We start from the raw sequence: 15,410 nt of genomic DNA, 5'->3' as shown, positions 1-15,410 counted from the left end.
CAGAATTGCTGTTCTTCTTCTCTTCGATCTGCCGATGGATTTTCAGGTGTTTGCAATCTTTAGATAAGCTATCTAGCTGATCTCCGGCTAGCTGAAGCAGTCTCATCTTGCTACTTCTCCGCCATCTTGACTCTCTAACCGGAAACACAAAATCTTAATGGCCGTGGAAGCCAAGTGAAGAATGGCACCAAGGGATCATCTGATTCCAGTGCCATTGATTGGTCGTATAGTGGGCACTGGTTAATTTCTCAGATGGCCGTGCTTTCCAGGGTTGTGATTATTCTTGCTCACCCTTAATGTCCCCTATTTCTGAGGCTTTATTAACGTTGGTAAGATTCATCCTAGTCTTCTCTCCTCTAATCTCTATGTTTCTAATCAGTGTTTCCAATCCTCTATCCCTATAATGAATAAATCCCCGAAGATTTCCAGAGGATGCCAGCTTTTCCAAAGCATGTCATATAAACATCACCACCTTTCCTCACGACCCTTAGCAGGTCAGCATTGAGGTCCTTCAGCAGAAAGCTTTTTATCATAGCTCCAACTCTTAAAAAGCAGGCATTTAATCTATCACAGTTGAATTATCTAAATTCTGATCCTTTGCTAAATGCAGTATCATAGATTCTGACATTTGTACTGTAATCAACAAGTATTTTAACTACAACGTACCGGTCCTTATTTTTAAACATTTGAACCCTTTTTTTCTTTTCTTTTCAGAAAAATGTGATGAACCGCTTGTGTCTGGGCTCTCCCACGGAGCTTTCAGCAGCTCATCCTCCATGTCTGGGAGCTATTCTCCGGGCTACGCCAAGATCAACAAGCGAGGGGGTAAGACACAGTTGATTTCCTTCATCAGTAAATGTGTTGAATAAGGATGTGTTGTATTTAAACCTGCATTTCTAAAATATATTTTATTTAAAAAGTGCAATAGCTATAAATAGACACCTCATAAATACTATAAACCTCTTTGTAGTCCCTACATGTAGTGACTATATGTACTCATTACATGTAGTGATGTAAAAAAAATTGGGGTTGGAAGTAAGAGATGGTAAATTAAAGGGGAAGAGTTTTTAGAGTTTGTACTTGATAATGAATCCCAAATGATATAAAAATTCTGAGTTGAGGAAGTTCTTGTTAATTGGAAAATCATTTTTTTAAAAAGTTACAATGAATTGATTTCAAATATGTATACAGTGAATGAAAAAATATTCTGTAGTCACTACTTATTTTTTATTTTTAGTAACATATGGACAGTACCCATTGAAAAGATAGGATTAAAAAAAAGTGGTCCTGGGTCATGTCTGTTCCCAGGGCTCAAAATTTAATTTTGTTATTAAAGGTGTTGTAAAAAATAGTTACACATTTGCAACTGAAATTTGAGTTTTGGATTTTAAAGTAATAGTATATGCTGTAATCCGTAGGGCGGCAATAGACAACAATCCATAGAAAATGATTAAGAACAGAAACTTAAAACTCTCTTGCTTCAAAGCAACACTGATATAAATAACAATGAGCGACAACTTAAAAAGAAAAGAAAAAGTATTTTCTTGGATAAATATAAATCAACCCACAGGGACCATACTTTGTCTTCAGTAAAACTGGAAATACTAAATTCACATCACAGCCAATTCAAGGAAAAAAATATAGAGATAGAAGGAAAAAGCAAGGGACGAAGGGAAGGAGAATGGGAAGAAAGAAACAAAGAAGCAAAGATGAAAAAAAAAAAAAGAGAGAGAGAGAGAAAGAAAGAACAGGGGAAACCCAAAAGAAGAGAGAGAAAAGAGGAGAAGAAAGAAAAAATGACAGGTGACAAGAGAGAGGGATATCAGACAGATTCAGAAAGACCAAAAGGGAGAAGAAAATATGTAAGAAAGGGGTAGAATAATAGACACAGAAATTCACAGGTGTACGAAGGTACCTTAATTAGTAAAAAGATTTGGTGGAAGATATACAGGCAGAAGTGAAGGAATACAAATTTCAAAATATATGCTGCTTTGATATAAAAGTAGTATTAATTAGCTGCTCTTTTTTTGTAATTAATTTTCCTCTTTTCTAAATTATAGTATAATTGGCATGTAATGTATTAGCTTCAGGTACATTGTATAATGATTTTATATAAATTGCAAAATTGATCACCACAATAAGTCCAGTTCACATCTCTCACCATGCCTAGTTACGATTTTTTTTTTCTTGTGATACGGACTTTTAGGAACTTTCGAATATATAGTACAGTATTACTAACTAAATGACTTACTTCTTTTATAACCGGAAATTGATACCTTTGACCTGTTTTATCCACTTTACTGGGAACTCCCTCTGGGAACTACCAGTCTGAGCTCTGCGTCAAAGTGGTTGCTCTTTTTATAATATGATATTTGTCAGGTTATGGTCAAGACAGAGCTGGTGAGTTACTGTAAGTTACCAAAAATTTTGCTTAAAGATGTCAAAGTAATGAGGATTTTAATTTATTCCTTTTCTCTAAGTCATTTTAAACAAACAAGCAAAAAAATGTAGGTAGAAAATCATGAAACAAGGAACTGGCCATACCAAATAATAATTATGATGTAGGCCAGCCCAGTACTATTAAATCTGGAGCAAAATGTAGAAGAAAAAAGAAATAGCACATGTATTCCTAGATGTCAGGAGGGTACCGTATTCCCTGAAGGAGGTCCTGACATTGAGACATCAACTTTAATGAGAAGAAATAGGGTCACAGAATATTTCCTTAGAAAGTTTCATAGGAAAATATGACTCATGAATTTTATACCCAGAGAATCGAGGAAAGTCAGGTTGCCTCAAGCACATAACCCCTTTGGGAACACAAATGGTACAATATAATCGACAATGAGATATGAGAAATAAAAAGAATGAAGAAACCATGGCCAAAAGCCTGGTGCTGAGCAGTGAATCCATTTAAATATAGACCATAAGGAAACAATTTAGGAACTACAGATGTGGAAGAGAGTAGAAATATTATAGATAAAAGAATGTCAAAATACCAAATTATGGGAAATAAAAGATGTATGTAAAATATATGTAAAAAGATGTATTTAAAATAGTACAAGATGCCACTTTGAATTACTTAGAGCTGTTTACCTACTCATATATGTAGAATAAGGTATCTGAAATTAAACTTTTAAACTTGTTTAATTCTTTCTTGTTTTTTTAACCTGGTGGGTGAGATTTGAAGAATGTCTTTACTTTCCTTATCATAGGTTTCTCCAGTTTATAGATTGGAAATATCTATACCTACATTTTATATAGATAGATTTAGAGATACAGTGTATATACAAAAAGAAAGTTATTTCAAAAGCAAAAGAATATAAACAAAATTCATGGCTTTATAGTTGCTTGACCAACATCTCATCTCCGTTTGACTATTTATACCATACATTGTCTTGCATGGGAATGAAGGCATGACGCAGCGGTTCACTGGGAGAAATCATCGTCTGCTCTATAGTTACAGATTCACACTTGCTTATCACCCATTTTATCAACCTTTGTTCTTCGCCCATTTTATCCACATTTGTTCTTCTGGGGCTTAAGTTTCTTAGTCTTTGGTTCTCAAAGACCCCTTTTGCTTATCAGTGGTATGTTGTGTATACTTGCATATAATTCCTCCCCTACGCCACCACATAGCAGGATTCCTGGTTGTTTAGGACTGTCCCACCCTGCTGAGATCTCCTCTCCTCATGCTGCTCTACCTCCAAGTGTACATACGAGCCTCCCATGTGTGGAGCTGGCCTTAACCCTAGTTGATGACCTCAGTATGGGTCAGGGTAGCAAGCATCAAAGAGGAGAATTATTTCCTCTACTAGAAAAAAAAAAAAGAAAAAAAATCTACATGTGGTTATTTTCATAATAAATGGAGCTTTTTTCCTTAGTAAACTTCATATGCAAATGCTCTTGGGAGAGGAGCCATGTTGACTGAAATTCATACTAAGGTATAAATGGCTAATAACCCACATTGATTAAGAATTTATTTTTTGTTCCTGCAGTAAAATATTATACTTCTCAAGAATAGATAAAGGGGGACACCTGGGTGGCTCAGTGGGTTAAAGCCTCTGCCTTCGGCTCAGGTCATGATCCCAGGGTCCTGGGATTGAGCCCCACATGGGGCTCCCTGCTCGGCAGGGAGCGTGCTTCCCCCTCTCACTCTCTGCCTGCCTACTTGTGATCTCTGTCTGTCAAATAAATAAATAAAATCTTAAAAAAAAAATAGATAAAGGCAGCAGAGATGTCCAAAGGGAGTAAATTTAAATATATATATATCTTTTTAATATATATTTATAGATATAAAGATATGTATCCTTATTTATTTATATAAAAATAAAAAGATATATTTAAAAGATATATAAATCTTTTAATTTTCATATGTCTCTATATTATATACATTTATATATTTATACTTTATATATCTATCTTATATATATGTATCTTGCTGGATATATATATATATTTTCTTACTTCACTATTAGGAAGAATCATCTGACACAAACACCATATAAGCATCTGAAAGCAAGAAGTTCATACGCTAACAGAGAAGGATAAAATAACTTACCAATGATACAAATACAGAAAAGAAGAAATTCAGTTGAGCATTATGTTGATTAACATTCTTCAAGTTTTATCATTTATTTAAATGATATTCCTCAAATAAAGATCGAGTTTTTGAATACATAGAAAATCAGAGTAGAATGCAAATAGACATCCAGATGACAAATTGACATACATTTTTAAAAATGAGTTTAGTTTTTGGGTCCCCACAGTATAAATCCATCTGCTGCAACCTTGATGTCAGGGGCTGGTTTATGACAAAACTGGGGAAAGGTGATGCTTACGTGGAAAATTCACCTATAATTTTATGATGTCTTTTGGAGCCTACTACAGCTTTTTGTTTTTGCTTGTTTTATAAAAATACCAATCCCCTGTGATCTATCTTTTGGATTTATCTCCCTATTCTTTTTTTTTTTTTAAAGATTTTATTTATTTATATGACAGAAATCACAAGCAGGCAGAGAGGCAGGCAGAGAGAGAGAGGAGGAAGCAGGCTCCCCGCTGAGCAGAGAGCCCGATGCGGGACTCGATCCCAGGACCCTGAGATCATGACCTGAGCCGAAGGCAGCGGCTTAACCCACTGAGCCACCCAGGCGCCCCAATCTCCCTATTCTTAATTCACTAAAGGCTTCCCATTTTTGTGTCATTCTATGTCAATAGCAATTAGATGGATTAATCTTTCCAAAGGTTAGCAAAGATACTAAACCTCTGAGAGTCTCGTATGCGGAAAACAGTACCTTACATTTATATAGTATTTTACAGATTATAAAATGTTCTTCATTGTTCAATGTCCCCTGATCTTCACAACTACCTTGTTAGATAGGATGTTAAGTTAGAGATGCCAGTCATTTCTTCTGCCAGACTTTCCACTTTCCTTTCACCTGCTTTGTAGACATCATCCTCTTTCTCCTGCCCCAAGGGGTCATTGTTCTGTCACATAGTCCTCTTCTCCCAGATTAGGGCTGTTCATGCTCAGGGTTGCCAGAGGAAGCAATATTGGTGCTGCACTGGAATTAGCCCAAAGATAGAACCTAAAAAGCTGGAAGATATAAGCCAAGTTTGATTTATGCTTATAGCCAGAGCAACCCAGTCAGGAAAGCTCAGAGTTTCTTGAGTGATGTGGGTCTTGACTGCTTTTCTTTCTTTTTAACCATCTTACCATTTATTTTTCCTCAGTAGACCCTTCAACACTTGCTGCTCTTCAGAGACTTTTTCTGAAGACTTGCTTCCTGGCTATTCCTTTCATTTTAGAAACCTGTCATCTTCTCTATTAACCCAAAGGGCAAAGAGGTATTGTGGTGGTGTTGTTTTGAGGAAATTTATCCTTTATTTCTTCCAGCAGGGAGAACAGATTGCATTTGTAAGCCACATAATTGATAATCACTTCTGGGAGGAATATGTGTATAATAGACATCTGGAAAGACTGCTGGAACAGATCTCTTAATGTCCACACGTGTGTCTTAAAAAGAACTACAGTCTTTACCTTCCCTTAAAAGACACTGCTGAAGTTAATAATTGCCGCCATGCCTCAAGAACTTGGCTTGGTCAAATCATTGTCTTTATAATTTTCTGCCTCCTGTGGGCCAGGAGGGAGTGTTAGTAATTAGCATAATACTGACCTCCTCTACTTAGACTTCCATACTTACACGGGTTGGAACGCCTCTTCCAGGCTCCTGAGTGGCTCTGCAAATCACCATTCTTCACTGCTCTTCAGAGGTCTTTCCTGCTTCTGGAAAGGAAATTTTTCTCCCCTTTATTGCATCCTCAATCTCCTGTCCCTAAGTTACATTTGTAAAATACCTCTTCTTCCTCTGCTTTCTTTTCTTCCCTGTTCTGCTTTAAATATTAACAAGATCTGTCACTACTAATTAGACTGTAACTGATACAGTACTGAGCTAGGGAAGCAATTACAGTGCTTCTGGGAGGACATTGTCCCTCTTTGTGTCAGTGCCTCCTACTGGTGCCCTTCTGCTCTCTCCAGTCCCTTACCCATTCCTGTTCCATACTGCCCCCTTCTGGCAGCATTTTTAAACCATTATTAGGAAGCTCTTCCCTTAGAATATAACATCAAGGGTTAGATTATGAAATAACACTGAGTTCCCAATTGTTGAACTTTTTTTTTTAAGATTTTATCTATTTATTTATTTATTTATTTATTTTTAAAGATTTTATTTATTTATTTGACAGAGAGAGAGAGATCACAAGTAGGCAGAGAGACAGATGGAGAGAGATGAAGAGAAGCAGACTCCCTGCTGAGCAGAGAGCTCATGTGGGACTCCATCCCAGGCCCCTGGGATCATGACCTGAGCTGAAGGCAGAGGCATAACCCACTGAGCCACCCAGATGCCCCAGATTTTATCTATTTAAAAAAAAAAAAGATTTTATCTATTTATTTGAGAGAGAGAGAGAGCATGAACCAGGGGGCAGGGGGAGAAGAGCAGAGGAAGAGGGAGAAACAGATTCCTTTAGCAGGAAGCCAGACTTGGGGTTTGTTCCCTCAACCTTGATATGATAACCTGAGCCAAAGATAGATGCTTAACTGACTGAGCCACCCAGACACAATCACACAACCCCCAACTGTTGAACTGTCCATGTTGGCAGATTCCATTCCACCATTTCCCCTCTTTCTCTTCTCCAGCCTCTGCCACTTATTGTTTCTCTTAATCTGTTCCTTTTCCCGCTCAATGAGCATTCATTATTACTTTCATGTGAATTTGTTAGTTGTGTTACTTCTTCTAGGAGAATTTGCCTTTAAGAGCAGATCTGTGGGAGCAGGAAAATTTCAAGGACTGATTTTCTAATGTAGCATTTTAGAATATTTGCCATTCCTATTTGGACTGGCCATACTTCTTCATCTTTGAATTAAATTACTCTCCTGAAAACACCTGCTGACTTTGCCAGCTCTGATGCAGTGCTGAGCAGTGAAGAGAGAATGACTTGTATTCATGCATAACTAGATTCCACTATGGAATCAACCAAGGATGAGCATGGGATTAGTCAGTTATCAATCTCTCTGCATCTTGGTTTCATAATTTCTATGTTTACTATACAACCTCTCGTCCAAACTAGGAACTTTGACAGTGCAGGAGTTCTATTAAAAATTATGCCAGGGTAATCTTGCAGGTATGGGCCCCCTATTTATATTTTAAGATGGAATCAACTATACAGTATAGCAGAGCTCTTGTGAAGATTAAATGAAATAATTTACACAATCTGTGTTGCAATGAAATGTTACTCTTTTTCCCACCAATTACCCTCAACTCTGAAAATCAACAGCACAAATATTAGGATTTCAAAGCAAGTGAATACCTTACTCTTGTTGTTACAAAAGCAACACCTCCCTACAAAGTGTTTGCTAGAATTTGCATATTTACCAATGTGTATATTTCCTCTACTATTGTCTAAGAAAAAAATCATAATTGAAAGATTAGTACAATAGCATTTTAAATAATTTTAATATGTTCTGCATAATCAGACTGCTGTTTACATTAGCTTAAATGTTCCCCAAGTCTTTTCTCCTTAAACTCCTTTCATTTCAGATAAATTTATGCTAGTGATATGTGTTATTTTGTTCTGATTATCTTTACATCATTAGAATTAGATCTTACGGAGCCTAATACAATATTTGTTAACTCTATGATCCTCAGGAAGGCCAAAAATAATTGTTCTAGACATTAGGCAGAATAAAAAATATTTCCCCCTGAAATATTTTTTAAAAATAGATTTTAAATGATTTTTTTCTAAAGTTATCAGTAGGTCTTTGTATTCACTTTTCTATTTGGATGAGAGTTACCATTTAACTAGCATTGTAAGTTTTAATTTATTCTTTTTACTTTAATTCTCCAATATAAATCAAAATTTGGGCTTTAGTGGGAGCTTTAAAAAATTCAGTGTGCAATACGGGATACATTTGTATCATTGACACTTGTTAAAAATGATAGAATGTTGAAAGCATAGTCACTAGGGAACGGCTCATAAATTTGTTTAGACGTGCCTTTTTAATTTGCAAATAATATTGCTGTGTTTCTGCTGTGGCATCATATTTTATAATGTTGGAATTTTAATAACTTCTTTTGTATTCCCCATAGAAATCCATGCTGGGTTTTGTAGCATTTCCCTGGAATACTTTCCCAAGGTGTGTGATATTAATACATGCTATGAACACATACATATACACACATTTTCACAATAAAATTCTCTGGGCAAATCCTTGTGTTCTAGAGGAATCAGAGAGATCTTCTTTGCCATGCAGCATCTTTGGGTCCAGCAGAACCCACATTCACATTGGCAAATGCTTTTTTAAAATCTAACCAGTCTACACATCATGGATTTTAAACAGGGTTTGCTTAATATACTTAGAAGTACAGATGAGTCCCATGAGTTCATTACTATCTTTGTAAAAATACTACTTTTGAAGATTCTTTGATAAGAGTATGATGGATATGATTTTTATAGAATTAATTGGAGCAAAGAAGTTTTTAGGTTTGGGGCATTTGAGACGAGAAATTTCTTAGTGAATTATTTTTAGGAAGTTTCCAGTTTGCTATGTTTGTACCAGCTATCTTAAAATTGCCACTGAGAGGCACCCGGGTGGCTCAGTCCGTTAAGTGTCCAACTCTTGGTTTCAGCTCAGGTCATGATCTCAGGGGTTGTGGGATCAAGCCTTGCATTAGGCTCCGCGTTCAGAAAGGAATCTGCTTGAAGGTTCTTTCCCTCTGCCTCTCCTCTCTCTCTCAAGTAAATAAATTCATGTTGATTGTTTTTTTTTTAATGTGCCACTGAGAAAATTATGAGATGGAATAAACAGTACAGTTAAAGTAACCACTGCTACCATCTTTGAAATGGCCCTGGGATATTAATTCTCTAATACTCTCTTTTATCACAATATTAAGAGCTGATTGTCTAAAAGAGTGGGAAATTGTGACTAATCAATTCAGATATTTGTAATATATTTTTGTAATACGTTCTTCACAATTCTTCTTTACACACAGTATTGAAACCCTTCCTATTTGGTACTTGTCCTGTAAAGTTTAGGACATATGGAGTGGGAAAACATCACATCTGCACCAACAAAGAAATATATTTAAATAAATATTTATTTTGAGAAGATGTACAGGTTAAATATATCTTTGTAGATTTCTTGGTGCAGACTTAGAGAAAGTAGGTTTCCCTTCTGCCTTTGGGGACATCTTGGGCCACTTCCTCTTTTTACTTAATTGCCCTAAATTCCTCGCTTCTGTCCTGAGAAACTTGGACTAGATCATCTCCAAACACCTCACCTTGTGGCCAAGATTAACCACGATGCCTTGGTTTCTATCTTAATGGAACACTGCAGATTCTTAGTGGTCCACACTTGTTCCTCTGTGCATAGATGTACTTTCCCAAATAAAACTAAAAATAGCCAAGATAACTATTCATCAAATAGAAACTATTCATCAAATAAAGTTTTTCCAAGTAGAATATTTCTTTCTAAACCATTCCAGAATACATACCAATTGTATATTTTGGGGATTAAATGTTAATTTACCCTTTTGATATTTACTAATTTTATTCAGAGAGGCCTTACTATTTTTCACATCTCTGTCAAGAAGGTTTAGAATTCATGTGAGTGATTTGTACTGTATCTAAAGTATTCATCTTAAAACAGAATTCTTCATACAGTATCAAAGGTATTTCTTTAACATAGCACTACACACATGTTCAACTCTCAAAGAGTATTTTCTGAATGAATGAACAAACATATTGAAGCATATTTATTGTACATATTATCCTATTCTTTTTAAACTTCAAATACTCATCATTTTTGCATTGGGATGACTTGTTAAACCAAGAGTGAGTATTTGCTAACATTTTTCAGTTTCCAAAAAATTATTTAATCACTGATGTAACTACCTTTAGGTCCATACAATAATAGGTAATAAATAACAGTAGCAAACATTGTTATCATCATTGTAAAGAAAACAATTATCCGTTTTTTATAGCTGAAGTGCTGAACAATTGAGAAGTGGCCTCAAGGTATCAGTGTTCTTCCAGTGCTTTTGAAATTGTGGAACAGTTGCCATCAGGATAATGATATCCAGTAAAGCTTCTCTTATCTCAGGATCTTCCTTTCATGGATGAAGCCTTCACTTTGAGCGGTTGCATACATTTGGTAACAAGTGCCTTTAGGTAACAGAACACATTCCGTCAGTCCTTACATCTTGTGTGTGGTTCATAAGGAATACATTCTGTGTGTCACTTATAGCAGTATAAACTAAGAGAAAAAACAGGCCAGGAATGAGCAGGGAATGTCCACCAGTCACTGTCTCGGACACTCACATCAGCGGATTCCCAGAAGGACACTCCCCAGTGAGGGGCACTGCACACAGGGTCCACTCGTTCAACAGGGTTAGGATTTAAAAAACAAACAAACAAACCCAAAAACCCCCCAAAAAACAAAAAGCAGACACATGAAAAATATACTTCAAATCCTATAGTTTCATTTCCTCTGTTCCAGATGAGTGACTCTCCGTCATTCTTCAGTATTTACAGTCGTCCCCATTAATCTGTGGGGGATATGTTCCAAGACCCCCCCCCAGATGCCCCAAATAGTAGCCAGTACTGAACTCTATGTATACTATGTCTTTTCCCATATATACGTACCTGTCATAAATTTATAAATTGGGCACAGTAAGAGATTAACAGTAAGAACTAGTAATAAAATAGAACACTTAATAAGCTATAATAAAATTCATGTGAATGTGGTCTCTTTCTCCCAAAATACCTTCTTGTCCTGTCCTCACCCTTCTTCTTGTGATGACGTGAGATAATAAAATGCCTGGGTGATGAGCTGAGGGGTGGTGAATGACGTAGGCGCTGTAACGTAGTGTTGGGCTAGTAATGCCTTCTGGTCATATCTCAGAAGGAGGACATCTCCTTCTGGACAATGGTTCACCATGGTTGATGAAAACCACAGAAAGGGAAACCATAGACTGGGAAAAGAGAGCTCCATCCATTTTTCCCTAGTTGCTTCCTTCCTCTAATTTCACTTAAAAAGAGGGGAAAGAAAAAAAAAAAAAGCCAGGCCAAATCATTTCCAAGGCTACTGAGAGGATTTAATTTAGTAATGGCTCTATTAGCAACCTGGTTAGGTCATACTTATTAGAATGAATTAGACCCATGTCTTAATACCTTTAGCAAATTAATGACTCTTTTCACACATTTTTCTTTGAGAAGAATGAAAAAAAAAAATAGAATTTCCTCTCTTTTATACTCATGCCTTCCAAAACTAATTTTAAAAATATTGCCACTAATAACGATTCAAAGCAGTTCAGCCTTTCTTAGCGTACTGCCTTTTCTGTATTCTACAAATGAGCAATCAACACTGTTTACTCTCCCCTTGCTTTAAACCCAAGATACATGCTCCACATGAATACTGCTGACAATAAACCATGACATTTAAGACAGTCTACTTTTTTTGTTCTTGCCTCTTTAACGTTAAAATGTAAACTCAAAATGCAGAAAGCTTTACTTCTCAGGTTTTCACCCAAAGGTCACTTTTATTTTACTTTTTCTTAGCTTTTTTTATTTTCTTCACAATGCAAGGAATTTATATTGAATGTTTTTCTTTGGCTCTGGCTTCCTTCTGAGCAGCTTCTAGAATTTTGTTCCTCCCTATCTGTTTTCCCACTTAAAAACCGGTGGGCCGTGCTATTTATTTCAGTTGGAGGAGCGCTGTTTATTTCAGTTGCCTGGATCATAACTGTTCCCTCGGTGTCAGCAGACATCTGCAGTCAGGTGGCCAGTTCTACCATCAAGGTGAATTATTTTGTATTAGAAGGCTCAACCCTGAACATATGCATGGACAATGTATAATTACACGTGTTTTGTGGATTTTTCCCTTGTTAGTATCTGGCACATATGTATTTTAGTGGATTATTAATTTGAGTTTTTTTGTTTGTTTTGCCTTCACATGATGCTCAGAATACTAGATAAGCCTTACAGGCTCCACTGTTAAAGTGATGAAAACTCTTGTTTACTTTCGTTTTCTCTTCCTCCTGAGCCTTCTAGGGAGAGTGGAGGTTGAAACCACATGCTTCTATGCTTCTATGCTTCCCTGATAGTAGACATTCCTGAGTGATTGCTAGCGTTTCTTCTTTTCACGTGTTGATGAGACCATAGGGCCAAAGCAGGATTCCCAGAAGGAAGCTGATGAATTTGAGCTCAGAAATGGTACCAACTGGAGGAAGATTTAGACACGGCCAATGTGAGGACCCTTTCCTTATCACGGTAGAGCTCCCAGGGAGGCCAAGAAAACTAGAGGTCGTCCCCCTGGCTGCCTCCACCCTAAGCTTTCCCACCTAAATTCAAACAGTGTTCAGTTACGAGCACTTGCCCTTGGCCTCCAGATTTTTATGATATAGATTGTTCTGCAGACACATCTTCAACATCTAATGTGGCTGGTCCTCCAGGAGAAGGACAGGTGTCTCCTGTCCAACAAGTCGTCACCGGCAGCAAATGGGGTATCCCTCTCCATTCTTTGGAGGGTGTTTTTTTCTATCTTAGAACTTAGCATGTCGTATTGTAGACGTATTTGCCTGACCATGTAAGGCTGGGTGTTAAATTGATCCATGTCCTGTGTCTCATGCGTCCATGTACACCCAACATCTAGCATGATGCCTCCCACAGAGCTGATGCTCAGCAGACGCTGAGACCAGCACTGGCACGGGCACGTTCTCTGGTTTGATCCCTACAAAAACCCTGGGAAAGAATTTATAGTAAACTCAGTTTTACAGATAAGAAAACCTACATTCAAGAAAGTATAGACCCCTGCCCAAGACCTCCGCTCACAGAAAAGAGGTTTGAGCATTTGAAGCAATCTCTTCTGACTTCAAATCATTCACTCTTCTGTTCTCCCCATGTGAGTTTTTCTTTAGGAGAAATTGGAATAATATTTGAGTTGGTTACAGGGCATAGCTAATGTTTTCCTACTGGTGTCTTAGAACACAAACAGACACATTTCTCTATTTTATTTCTGTAAATACACACTGACTTTGTGATGTCTTGGCATGCTTATTATCTTTATTTTAAATAATCAAAGAGAAATATATTGTTTTAAATATTTGCATGTATCTTTAACAGACACATCTTTTTTTTTTTTTTACATTAAGAAGCTAGCCAAACCTAATCTTCTTCAGTGTTGTTTCTGAATTTGTATAATGTCTGAATTGTATAATGTGCAGGCAAAAAAGATGTAATTGTGCTTGAAATATTATATATGTGAGAACAGCAAAGATTGGAACCAAACAGTGAGACCAACATTCTGTCTCCCAGGAAAGAATTGAAATGAGGCAAAACCACCGATGTGCAGCGCCACTCTGCTAGGAACTGACAGAAGCAATATTTTTTTGAGTCACTAACACTCTCAATATTCAAAACACACATGAAGAAAAAGCAATAAGTCAGTACAAAGGGAAAGGAAATGAATAACAGACATAAAACTCAACCGCACAATGGAAAATGCCTCAGAGCTGAGATCTGCTAGATGTGCCATAAACTGGATCTTTGCTTGGTGTGGGATGCGGCTAATCTGGCATTAATAACAGTATCCTACTGTGTGAACCTTATCGATCACTGAGTGGTTCCTTCTCTTCTTACAGTGAAGGATTTGGCATTCTTACGGTTTGCCTTTCATTTTATTATTGTTTAGTAGAATGATCATACTTCCTGACAACCTGGAGAGACTGCCAAGGGAACTGATTCCACTCCCCACCTCACCCCCAATGTTCTCACAGCAGAATAAGTAAAACAAAAACTATTGAGCAATTCTTTCGATGTTATTGTTTCCCATCTTCTCCACCTATTCTTCAAGACATGGCCATTTATGATGGAGAATCATCAGGTAAAGAGAATGTGAAAAAAGCAACAAACACCTTTTGTTTTCAATTCAAAAGTTGTTCTATTTCAATGTTCACAATTAAAAAAGAGAACTTTGAACCAGATAGTTGTATTTTGCACAACAAACAAGCAGTGTGTATTGGTTCCCTGGCCAAAGGACCAGCACTAACTGGGCATCAGACATGAGAAAGGAGAGAGACTATGTAACCTGAAAGCCACCTAACCTCTTTCCTCATCCCCAGATGTCCCAGTGACCATCAGGCTGGGGAGGAAACACCCAGATGGCCCAGTTTTCATGATGCTTCTTGGATACATCCAAACACTGCAATTCTAGCAAAAATACTGCTTTACCTGCATGATTAAGTCTGTCAAAGATTTCTCTACAGGGATCTGGAGGCAAGCTTTGGTTCTCTTAGGCCATAATCCAGGTTTCTATGGTCCAGCATGTGGAGAAGTATAGGAAGAACAGCTCAGAAATGCCAACCAGGCCCTTCTGTTCTTGCAATGCTGGGAAGGAGTTCTCAGAGCAGACAAGGTGTACCATTCAATGAGTAGAACAGGAAAAATGCTGGCCTTGGGTTGCAATTCCGCATTAATTTATTGTGAGTTCTTTGAAACTTTTCTTCCTACTGATATGACATACATTTGAAAAGCATCAGTTCTCCTTAGCAATTCATCAATAACGTAGCAAGGATTGACCAAGGAGAGACAGACAAGCAAGCTATTTTGTCAGCAGCCCGAAACATGTTAATCAGCTTCTGGAACACCAACAATTTAAATTCAAATAGATTTCTCACTAAGACTAAAATCTAAAACCGTGTGATTCTATTCCTGTGTATTGGATTAGTCAAGATTTAAGGTTCACTTTGTTCTTAACTCATGGGGATCTCCCCCTGCCATTTTTTTCTTTGTTTGGATGGCTTAGCTGATACCGAGAGGTGAGATTCATTCCTTCAGATGCTCTCAAGTGTGATCTCTGC

The 15,410-nt window shown here is 37.1% G+C and overlaps 1 protein-coding gene across 1 annotated transcript in view; it reads left to right on the top strand.

Annotated features, from left to right (window-relative positions):
• Positions 1–15,410, top strand: part of CNTNAP2 (contactin associated protein 2) — a 1,946,973-nt gene that overhangs the window by 584,173 nt on the left and 1,347,390 nt on the right. The window contains exon 2 of the mRNA XM_059396202.1: positions 715–825. Within this exon, the coding sequence (XP_059252185.1) occupies positions 715–825 (111 nt within the window). The remainder of the gene's footprint in view (positions 1–714; positions 826–15,410) is intronic.

The sequence above is a fragment of the Mustela nigripes genome, chromosome 4 (assembly GCF_022355385.1).
Source record: "Mustela nigripes isolate SB6536 chromosome 4, MUSNIG.SB6536, whole genome shotgun sequence".
Classification (NCBI taxonomy): Eukaryota; Metazoa; Chordata; class Mammalia; order Carnivora; family Mustelidae; genus Mustela; species Mustela nigripes.
Note: the sequence above shows the minus strand (reverse complement) of the source record. Positions and strands in the feature narration are given on the sequence as shown.